Source organism: Saccopteryx leptura, chromosome 7, assembly GCF_036850995.1.
Source record: "Saccopteryx leptura isolate mSacLep1 chromosome 7, mSacLep1_pri_phased_curated, whole genome shotgun sequence".
Lineage (NCBI taxonomy): Eukaryota > Metazoa > Chordata > Mammalia > Chiroptera > Emballonuridae > Saccopteryx > Saccopteryx leptura.
In genome coordinates this window covers 94,311,568-94,323,585 of record NC_089509.1, presented here as the reverse complement: position 1 = coordinate 94,323,585, position 12,018 = coordinate 94,311,568, and the positions used below count along the sequence as shown (strand labels likewise).

General features: G+C 37.9%; 1 protein-coding gene across 6 annotated transcripts in view; it reads right to left on the bottom strand.

Moving 5' to 3' along the window:
* Positions 1-12,018, bottom strand: part of PIKFYVE (phosphoinositide kinase, FYVE-type zinc finger containing) — an 87,838-nt gene that overhangs the window by 54,385 nt on the left and 21,435 nt on the right. For 3 of the 6 annotated variants that reach the window (XM_066346654.1, XM_066346655.1, XM_066346656.1), the window contains 5 exons: positions 11,414-11,552; positions 9,035-9,192; positions 7,754-7,865; positions 6,450-6,597; positions 5,749-5,916 (listed from right to left, as the gene is read on the bottom strand). In XM_066346654.1, coding sequence (XP_066202751.1) covers positions 5,749-5,916; positions 6,450-6,597; positions 7,754-7,865; positions 9,035-9,192; positions 11,414-11,552 — 725 coding nt within the window. Of the gene's footprint in view, positions 1-5,737; positions 5,917-6,449; positions 6,598-7,753; positions 7,866-9,034; positions 9,193-11,413; positions 11,553-12,018 lie in introns of those variants that run through there. The other 3 variants (XM_066346657.1, XM_066346658.1, XM_066346661.1) reach the window with 2 other exon arrangements.

Sequence of the window (12,018 nt, the reverse complement as noted above, 5' to 3'; positions counted from 1 at the left end):
GCATCTGCTCTTTTAGAATTTTTAGATTAAATATTTTTCTTACAAGTGAAACATATTCTTTACTTCCCCATGAACTTTTTTCTGTATCTGTGGCCAGGCATAGCTCAAGTGGGGTTCCTTCTACCATGCAAATTAAACACCAATCCATTTTAAGTCCTTTAAGGCAAGTTATTTTAAACCTTTTTCATTTCAAAGCACACATAAACTAACTACTAAAATTCTGTGGCACACCAAAAATATATTTTTTGTCAGTATGACAAAAAAGTTGGTATAATTTTGATTCATTCACACTGGATGGCTGTAGTTATGTTGGCTGTAGTCATTTTTTTATATGACAATCTAAAGCAGGGGTCAGGAACCTATGGCTCGCGAGCCAGATGTGGTTCTTTTGATGGCTGCATCTGGCTCGCAGACAAATCTTTAATAAAAAAAATGTTAAAAATATAAACCATTCTCATGTATTAAATCCATTCATTTCCTACTGCTCATGTTCATGGTTGCAGGTGGCTGGAGCCAATCACAGCTGTCCTCCAGGACAACACCAAATTTTTATTGGATAATGCATAATGCACACGGGTCGTTGTATGGCTCTCACGGAATTACATTTTAAAATATGTGGCATTCATGGCTCTCTCAGCCAAAAAGGTTCCCAACCCCTGATGTAAAGGAAAAGAGATCAGTGCCCATGACTAACTAGTCAAGTATTGCATACTTAAAAAAATTCTTGTAACACATGGTTGAAAATCACTGCTTTAAGGTATAGATTCTTCACAAAATTATTTCCTAGTAGATTTCATTTATAAATAAATGGACTTTGAGAGTCAATGTGTATAAGCCAACATGATCATCCTTCAAACAAGAAAGCAGAGGAAAAAAAATTTATTTAGAAAACTCAAGAGTGCCATGCCAAATACAATAAAATGAAGTATGTAGATGAGTAAAAATAGATGTTACCGTTTATATTCCTGCACTTCCCTCACAGAAGTGAATAATACCAGCCCCTGTTCATTCAGTAACATACTGGCTTTTAAGAGTTTTACTCTTTAGCCCGGGCTGGATAGCTCAGTTGGTTAGAGTATCATCCTGATACACCAAGGTTACAGGTTCAATCCCCAGTCAGAGCACATATAAGAATCAACCAATGAATGCATAAATAAGTAGAATAATAAATCAATGTTTCTCTCTCTCCCTTCCTTTCTAAAAGTTAAAAAAAAGCTTTATTCTTCATAATAAAGATATATATATGTTCCAGAACTGATAACATTTCCCCATTTTATTATGAAAAAATTTTCAAACATACAGAAAATCCTGTATTTGCTCTTTCTAGATTCAGTCATTGTTAACTTACCAAAATCTGATTTCTCTCTACATATATGTATGCTCTTTTTTCCCCAGCCCTTTGAAGTTACACATATCATATGCTTTACAACTAATACTTCAACATGCATCTCTTAAAATACAAGAGCACTCCTTCTTCTATATAGCCACAATATCATTTACATATTTAAGAATACTGTCAATATCTTAACATCATCGAATTAGTCCATATTTAAACTTATCTAACTGTCCCTAAAATGCTTTAATAACTTTTCCCTCAAACCTGGATCTGTAAGACTCATACACTGCATTCCCATAACTTTTTTTTTTTTCATCTAAAGCAGACTCCCTCTTTTCTTTTTCATGATACTAAATTTTAAAAGAACCCAGGCAACACCTCCTGTGAAACATCCCACATTCTGGTTTTGATCAACTGTTTCCTCCGGAGCTGTTTTACCTTGCTCCTGTCCCCCATGCTTTCCTAGAAATGGGAAGTTAGAGCTATATAGGCTTATAGAAGCCATGATTTTCACCTTTTTCTCCCAGTTCTACCCATTAATTTTCCCAGAATGCTTAAGAGTCCTGCTTACCACACAGAATAAAACACATTTTAATTCTATAACTCTCCAAGACCAATAGTGAAAAATTATCAAACCAGAAGGTCACACTGTCTTAGTTTTACAAATTTCTGAAAATGAAGGTTTTGTTTACTTAAGATTAAAAACAGCAAGTGCAGATATTTCAAATAATTTTGTAAATCTGAATTTCCTCAGCCTTAGAAGACAGAGGACAATCCTGAAGAAAATATTTAATAAGTATTTCCTTCAGCTTCAGCGGAAAGGCTAAAACCACCCATTCCCACTGTATTTTAAGACAAATGAGAAAGAGGCAGAAGAAGTCTATGACCCTTTTACTTCACTGCTAGTGCACTCTGACGATCTCCACTTTTGGGGAATCAGTGTTTTTATCTCAACTACAATACAGGAAAAAATCAATTATCCAATTTCAACTTCACAAGAAAAATAGAAAGAGATTAATCTATGTCAGTATGCTAAAAAACTAACAAGAGATCGGTGAAATCCAAAAACATTTACTAAGGAATGTATAAAAGTCCTTAAACTATAGACTCTCAAGGTTGCAAATGACCCAAGAGATCAATTTAATAAATACCTTCTTTCTGATATTGGAACCTCCTCTATTATAGTCTTCCTGTGTAGGCCAAAGGATTCCTTACACTCTTAAAACTTTTTTAAAAATTCTAGATCTCAATTTTTCATTTCTGATTCAGAATTAAAAGCAAACTTAGAAGTCACCAAGTCCATCTGACCTCTCCAGGGTAGCCAGCGATCTGACAGGTGGACAGTCAGACACCCTGGACACCGCCAGGGCACAGTGGCAAAGACTCACTGCTTCTAACCACTGGACTTCACTTTCCCTTCAGCCATGTACAAAATAAAAGTAATTCCTATCAGCTACTCCTCGGGTACTTAAAGCCAACGTCACATGAACTATTAAGAATGGCTTTCTCCAGAGTATCCATAGTAAACTTTATGAGCCCAGTTATATTATATTTGTGTTATATTTTATCTTATTGGTCTCACCCTACTGCTTAATAAGATTTTTAAATTCCAATCCTGCTATCCAACTTACTAGCTATTCTTTCTACATTTCAATGACTTTTAACTCTGAAAAACATTCAAAATGCTGACCAAAAAAAGTTGTCAAACACTGAAAATGAATAGAAAAGCCCTATGGTATAAACTAGAAGCAGCCCTGTTGACACTGAATTATTAATTCTTTCTACTTGGTAAAACCATTAAACAAACAGCAGACCCATATGTTATATTAATAGTGGTTCTAACATTTGTCAAACACACTAGGCTCTTTATGTGTTTTTTATACAAAACAGCTTAGAGGCTCGAGAGCCTGTGCTTGTAACAATAAAACATGACCACTGCTTGTAACAATCTCTTTAATATATTTCAAGTGAAAAATTGTCCTCTTTGTCCACAAAGCAATTGAGAGCCCATTAAATGCCTTGTTAATATAAAAGACAGTATCACAGTCACCTGATCTGCCAATTTCTTATCCCTATAAAACATGGAAATAAGGTTGTGTCAGAATGGCTTATTTGGTTCACCAACGCTGGTGCCCAGTCACCACTGATGCCTTTTCTAAATACTACAGCATCTGGCCCACTCCCCAGATCACATCAGTAACCCATCTTTTAAAAAACTTCAATACATCTATATATCACTACAGTTATCTAAACTCTCTCCTATTCTCCACAACACTTCTTCAAAGGTAGACTGGCCCTATGATCATAGATTTCTTTCAATAATCTGGTGTAGTCTGCCTGAACCTGGTAACAGCCATTTAAAACAACCAGGTATTTTCTATCTCTTCATTATCTTGAACTTCACTTTCCTCAAGATAATGTGTGTTCTTTCCTGAAAAGAGTATCTCGATGGGAAGGGGGAAGACTCAATTAACATTAATTATATCAACTTCCCCAAATAACCGGCCTAATTTTTTTTTTTTTGTATCACAATTTTTAAAATCTTTTTAATATACCCTTGGCACTTCCTCCCTCTTTCAGTAAACCTGGACTTCTGTATCCTGCCATTTTTTTAAGTGCTGACTGCTCTTTCAGATTCATCTGTATATGAAGGTTGCCTCTTACAACTTTTGTGGACAATCTTTGTACAGGGTTGAGATCAGAAAGGTTCCAAAAGAGTCAGGACGGTTTTTCAACTGCAGGTGCCTCCCCTTTCATTTTCTTCAGAGACACAGCTTGCGGGTGTTCTGTGAAAACGCCCTTGCAGAGCCCCCTGCTCCAGGCCTTTCCCAGCACCCCGAAGGCAGGCTTTCTAAAGCCAATGTCTGACTGTGCTCAGCAATGCTCCTTTTGCAGTGATGACTTCTATTACGACAGGTCACTTTCTTCATAATTCTCAAAACCTTCTTAACATTCCAAGAGATGATATCATCAGCAAGTCACACTGTATTTTACACTCTACTTTCAGCAAAATGAAATTGCCAACAGGTATGTCCAGAGAACAGCTAGCCTCTGTCATGAGAGATCCCAACCCGACCCACATCTGTCATCTGTATCACAAAGGCATCATTCCATATTCTCCGTGTGACCACAGTCCAGTTAATTCTCACACAAGTGTCCTGTCTGCTCCACTGTCCTTTATACTCACCCACATGCTCTCCACCAGCTTTCCAATTTCTGTTCCGAGGTCTACCATAAAGATTAGTATCTTCCTCATAGTCAATGCTACTTAACTCCTCTTTACCCACACCCTCTCTAAATTCCTATTGTTAAATAAGATACAACATTTTATTACTGTAACTCAAATGCCATTTTACCATATCTTGATGATAATGGCTAGTACTACAATTACGAAAAATTTGTTGTAGAAACGTGAATGTTTCCAATTATTTTAGCATAGTTATTTAAGTTTAAAAGCGCCCTTTCCTGGTTGTATTTTTAGGCTCAAACTAGGGAGTAGCAAAGAATTAGGCAAGCATTTCTAATCAGAGACAATTCAGCGTTAGAGAGCTAAATGTTAAAAAGTCACATGCCAGGAAAACCTCATGGAATTGTTTTATTTTTATAGTAATGATTTTTCAGTTACTGTAACATATTGAAATCCCACCATTATATATTTACTTATGTATTTACTTTTAAATAATGCCATCTTAGGACTAAACTTTAGATTGGTTTTTATACCCAAAAGAGTAAACCGCTTCACCTATTTTTTAAAAAGCATTTCATTTCTTATGTACTGCTATGTTAGATTTTAGTAATGATTTACCTTCTTTTTCCTTTTATACCAAATTTCTTTTGAATATGGCCATTATTTTTTTTTTGAGTCAGTAGACTAAAGTCTCCAATAAGATAGCTAAAAATGAAGAATGAATTTGTTTTTTAGAGAAGGAAACTTTTAAACATATAGCATACACATAAAAAGCACTTTAAATTACAGTGGAAAGCTGTTTTGGAAGAAGTGAAGGTTTTTCCCACAATCTACTTCAAGACTCTGAAAAGGTTTAGGAAAACGAGCTACTGGGTAATAGCAGAAGCAAATAAGCTTCAAAATGTTAAATGAAGAAAGAGAAATGAATAGAGCAGAACATCCATGTTATAAATGCAAAGAAATACCACCTTGGAAGTTGCACATTAAGGGAAGAGCAGTCAGATGTCGTTCCTGAAACTGGGGGTGGTGGTACGAAGAAATAAAAGGAACCAACCAAAAAAAGGTGTGGGAAGGAGGTGTGGGGAAAATGAAAAAGGGTGGAAAAAACCCACACCAAATCCCTCAGCCATATGGGACAGAGGAAGCCAGAGGGACCACTGGCATGAGACCCTGCGGCCCAGCGCTCCAGCCTGCGTTTGGATTCCGGGTGGTGACTACCTCCTACCTTTTTGGTCAGCAGGGTGAGGGGGCACATGTGGGTACTTGGAGGGCTTCTTGATATGGAAGTTCACGTTGTCCAGCTCCACGTTCAGGCTGATGGAAGCGGCTGAGTCACTGTCCACTGTGGACTGGAAACTGCTGACTGATGTGCGCTTGCTAGGACTGGCAGAATCTTTTAGTGTTGGGGAGGGGAAAGAAATATAGGGAGAGGAGGGGAGTAAAAAATGGGTTTCATCAGGGTATCGGAGGAAAGGAGAAAAAATGGTTTCTTTTAATATACAAGCCCAATGTGCAATACCAAAATGGATACAGTATTTTCATGTACTTCTGTGTAGACTTCATAAAATTTGATCAAAGTAAATATGAAAGGAATTTTCAAAGTGAAGAAACATATTGGAGGTTCTGCAGAAAGTCTGATATCATAGTGAAGAGGTGAGAAAGTTGTCTGCTGTGATATTAGCTCAGAGTTATTTTTAAGCCGCTGCAAACTAGAGACTACGGCAAAATCTAAAAACGCCAATAGCCTAACAACGAGGTTTCTTAAGAAAATACTGTATCTAGGACAAGGATTGCTATCAGGTGTTTACATTCAGTGGGAGCCATAAATCTTAAAGTAGGATCGTTTCAACTAAACAGAACATTCATTTTATCATACAGACACAGTAATGACTCATAAAAACAAAAATGTTAGAAAATTCAACTCACTAGTCAGATTGTCGTCACCTTCTTCAGCTATCTGTTCTGTGTCGCTGTCATCAAACTTGATGTCTTTAAACCAGGACGGTTCAGAGTGTCCCTCCACAGAGTTCACTGAGTCGCTGTCCGGAGAAGGGGTCTCGGAAAACTCTGTACTCTGAGAGGATGGAGACAGGACCTAAGCAATTCACCTTCAACACCAGCAATACTGAGGTTGTCACCCTCACACAAATCAATTCTAGCCCAGTATTTCTACAAAGCTAAGCACTGAATAAATTTATATAACAATAAGCAAATGAATAGCAACTAAGCTGTAAACCAACACTGCTGACAATGCCACTCTTAAAATTATAATTTTCATCAATCAGTAGGTTTAGGCAGCACATTATAAACAGAACATAATATAGAGATCTTACAGTGTTTCATTTAATCCTTTAGTACTGAGGCTGAACTTGGCTTAGAATGTATTCTAACCTGTGCCAATGCTAGAACACATCCGGAAAACAACTTTCAGATTTTAACAAATAACACCGCACCAGTCTTTTGAGTCATTAATCTTTTCTAACCACTGATTTCCCAGTTTTTGTTCATAAAGGTATTACTAAGCAGTACATGTATCAAATTAACTAAACCAAAAGTAAAAATATATGTTTTTAAATGTTCTGTCTTTAAATGATCCCCTCTTCTCCAATTAAAGTAAAAAAAAGAATATTTGTTTTACTGCTGCTAAACAATTTAGTACTGCTAATGAGTCAATACTATTGCAATGATGACATTAAATTTTTTTCAGTCCTGGCCAGATAGCTCAGTTGGTTAGGGCACTGTCCCAAAGGACAGAGGTTGCTGGTTCAGTCCCCGGTCAGGACACATACAGGAACAGATCAACTTTCCTGTCTCTATCTCTCTCTCTCTGTCTCTGTCTCTCTCTCTCCCTCTCTTCCTTCCTCCCTAAAATCAATTTAAAAACCTTAAAATATTTTTTCAACCATTTGGTTATGTATACTCCCTCTTAGCCCTAAAAACAGACACGGAAAACTGAAAACCACTGAAGATAAATGACAAGCAACTATAACACAAGCAGGCCACGCTTAAGAAAAGCCATGCCAACTGAAGACTGTTTGATTCGAACAGTTTATTTTAATCACTACTACCTATCAAGTAAAAATAACACTTTAATTTTCCTCAAACAGCAAGGAAAAAATATGTTAGAGAAATCTATCTTTAGGTAATTCAACTAGTTTTCATTCCTGCTAATACAGAAAGACTTCACAATAAGCTAGTAATATTCTCCTTAGTGGCAACACTGAAATTACCTGCAGTGGTCGGTACAGCGCATACTCATCCCTGAAGAGCTGGTCGTGGTGACTGACACAGTCCAGCCAGCGTCCATCCACCATCGCTTGTCCAATTGCTATAGCTTGCGCCCTGCATCAAGACCAACAAAGATGAAAACTTGTAAAAGTCAGTCAGAATAACTTTACAGGCACAAGATGAGACACAAACTGAAATTTTCCTCATCCCCATCAGAGCTAAAACTTCAAATGGTCTTTGGACAGGTGAGAGATAAAACAAGAGACTTAAAGCTAAATTAAAAGATTTTTCCAGGTACCACAGTAGAGGAGAACCTACTGTTAAGGCAGTCCTAACAAAACTTAATTTAATTCCAGCACTTTTGAAGTACTCAGAGCATGCATACCCCTGCACTTATAAGAGGAGTAAAAACTATGTTGAGAATAACAGGACTTCTGCCCTTAAGGAACTTATAGTATCCATGAGATGACAAGACCAAATATTATAGATATAAATACATTATCTATATGTATTTTATACCTATATAGACACTTTTAACACATGGCATTTATAGGGGCATTTCAGAGTTTATAAAGCACTTTAGCCACATTACTTCATTTCATCCTCATGACTTCTTCACAGAACTGTATTTTTTCCTCATATCAGAACTGAAAAGTCCCAGCCTCAATGAGGTTGAATAACTTGACCAAAAGCATAAAGCTGAAAGGGATATAACCCAAACTGGAACCCGGAGCTCCACTGCTTGAAGCTGTTCCCCCCTCCTCCTCCTGTTGCTGCTTCCCAGGAGAGGAGAGGTCGCTGGTCTAACCAAGCAGAACGGCTCCGGAACATGTCACCTTGAGAGGCAATGGGACCCATCTGTCTCACTTCACAAATGACTTGTGAGGTTTTAACAAATCTCTCCAGGACACTCTAGGTATAGCTTCTGGACCCAAGTCTCAAGACAGACTGCAGTGGCCAGTGGCAAGAGACACTGTGGTCTTAGGGTCTAGTTACAGTCCCAATCCTGCTTAACCAAAAAGCTCTGTGTGTTGAGAATTACTGCACCCTTCTGCTTTTAATAAGTTAGGTAAATGGTGACCCCAACGGTTCCTTATATCTATTCCCTACTAGTTAAAACCCAGAAGGAAGGAGGGGTGACTAATTAGCACCCCATACACCAACTGCAGGAAACAAACCCTACTCATAAAGAACACTGCTCCCCTTCTATCTACAACAGACCCTCATTAAAAATCAATTAATAAATAATATCAGAAAGGCCTTCTGTCTTAAGAGCGCATTACCTTGTAGCAATATGCCCATTTCGGATTAACCAGTTGACTAGTTCCTTCCCTACAATGCAGTTGGGATGCGTTCGCAGCCAGTAGCGGTGATCCTGAAACTCCATCCCACTACTGTGATGGCAGATTTTTTTCCACAGGTCCTTTAATTGAACGCTATCCTGAAGACATATGATAAGCAAGCAATTACTCCTGAGTAGGAAGCTATACTACTGCCCCCCCCAAAAAAACCCCAACTATCCTAAATAAATTTTTCCAGTCAGTGGAATATATTATCAATCTCCTAGTTACCTAAGCACAAAATTTCATCCTCCTCTTCAGAGATGGGGAAGGGGAAGGGACTGAACAGTCAGTGACACTGACCCCCAGTAAATATTTCTAGCAGCCTTCCCCAGATTCCTGCCATTTTCTCCTATACCCAACTGCCAGGTGAATTTTCCTAAAGAAGGGCCTTCAATGAATTACCCCTTCTCAAAAATACTTGTAACGTTGCTTAGCCCTACAGGTTCAAATCTAAATTGTAAAGACTGAATTCAACACTTTCCACCAAGTGGCCCCAAATAACTGCATTCTCATTGACCAAAGACTCCAAATCCTCCCAATTAATAAACCCTACTTCAGTCCATGAAAACGCCCCATTTTTTCTCACCACTGTACCTTTCCCCATGCCTTTAAATAAGGTTTGCTTTCTTCCCTGCCTACCCAATCCATTCCATCCTTCAGATCCAGTCTCAGACTTTCAGTTTATTTTATTTTATTTATTTACTTATTGAACCAGAGATAGAAAGAGAGACAGACAGGAAGGGAGAGAGATGAGAAGCATCAACTTGTAGTTGCATTACTTTAGCTGTTCATTGATTGCTTCTCATATGTGCCTTGACTGGGGGGCTCCAGCCACCCCAGTGACCCCTTGTTCAAGCAAGAGACCATGGGATCATGTCAGGTGATCCCATGCTCAGACTGGCGACCCCATGCTCAAGCTGGTGAGCCTGCACTTAAGCCAGATGAGCCTGCATTCAAGCTGGCGACCCTGGGTTTTGAACCTGGGTTCTCAGCATCCCAGGTAGATGCTCTATCCACTGCATCACCACCTGGTCAGGTAAGCCTTTCAGTTTTAAGCAGCAATTTTCAACCTTTTTCATCTCATGGGACACATAAACTAATTCTTAAAATTCTGCAGCATACCAAAAAATATATTTTTTCTAGATCTGACCAAAAAAAGTATAATTCTGATTCAATCATACCAATAGCTACTGTTCTGTTGGCTTTTACCATTTTTTATTTGACAATCTAAAGGAAAAAAGGTCAGTGCCCCCGATAAATAGTCAGGTATCGCATGTTTTAAAAATTCTTGCAGCACTGCAGTTGAAAATCACTGGTTAAAAGTCTTTCCTGACTCCTCCATACTAATGATTTCCTATTTTTCATAGCTAGGTATTACTTCTTTTACTATTAAGGACCTACCCACTGACCTCCCATCTATCTTTTGAATTGCAAACTTGAAGATAGAAACCATTATCTTCCATTTCTTTGAGTCACTCTTGGAATTAAACATAGTATTACACACAGATAAACTCAGTAAAAAAATTAGGGGATCTGGGAACATGCAGATACTCCAGTACTTTCAGCCTGTGTATGGTGCATTTTCACCAATGGGATAAAAGTTGGTTTTGCATCTCATTTGCATAATCAAACAACTTTCTTTGACCTGTCATTTGCTTTTCTGATGTTCTTGTTTAATAAAAAAAATCAAACGCTTTTTTATCACTTCATATTCATTTTGAAATATCCCCTAATTTTTGTGAGCAGTGTAAAACTGATTATTATCATATAAACATTGTATTCAATGTCTGAAAAGTAGTCCATGTGTATGAGAAACATATTTTAAAGTTTAAACAGCAATCTGGGACCTAACTAAAAGTTAAACTCTCTTATTATGTAGGCACGTGAATGCTAATCTTGCCAGATGAAAGGGGTCAAGAAAATATTAATATAATACATATATGAACATGGAATGTTTCACCAATTTCTCAGGTCATCCTAATGAAAATTTAAGTTGATTATTTCCCCTATCTAACTGATATGCTAACTGGTTATTTAATTTGTTTTTTTTTTTTTAAAGATTTTAGTTATTGATTTTTGAGAAAGAAAGGGGAAGAGGGAGCCAGCAGGAAGCATCAACTCATAGTAGTTGCTTCTCATATGTGCCTTGACCGGGCAAGCCAGAGGTTTTGAACTGGCGACCTCAGTGTTCCAGGTCAACGCCCTATCCACTGTGCCACCACAGGTCAGGCTGTATCTTTTTTTAAAAAAAAGAAAAATCAGAGATAAACATTCTTGATGTTCAAAACTAGCCGTGGGTCAGAGATCATGGACCGGTACCAGAAGAATTTTGCGCTCATCCTCGGTGGCCTCCGTCCTGACGTACGTCCGGTTCGCCTGGGGGCTGACAGAGGTCTCGTAGGCAGGCACCATGGGGGAGCCCGAACGGTCCAGTGACAGGTTAGTGATGCTGGCTGACCTGGAAATCAAGTCAGAGAGTGAAAACACAGTGGTAAATCCTTCATCAATACACAGAATTACAGCAGAAATTCGTTTTTAAATAAATGTCGATTTGCTGATGTTAAGGGTACTTTTAAAAGTCGTTGTAAGGTTATATATGATATTATCAGTGGGGGAGGCTGGGAGAAGAGCATCCAAAAACTCTGTCCTGTATTTCCAACTTCCATGTTAATCTCAAAATAAGTTTAAAAGAAAGTGGTTATGAAAAGATTACATGAAAGAGTTACAGATGTAGTTCATATAAATATTTCAAAGGAAACAGACATAAGCTCTTCTTTTTAAACATCTCTAATGTTCTGATGACTGGAAATACCAATTTTGAACCACAACTAAGCACCATGTTATCCTCCCAAAAAGAATTCCTTTCTTCTTATTAGATCTATTAAAAATATTGTCCTGCCTGACCAGGCGGTGGCGCAGTGGAT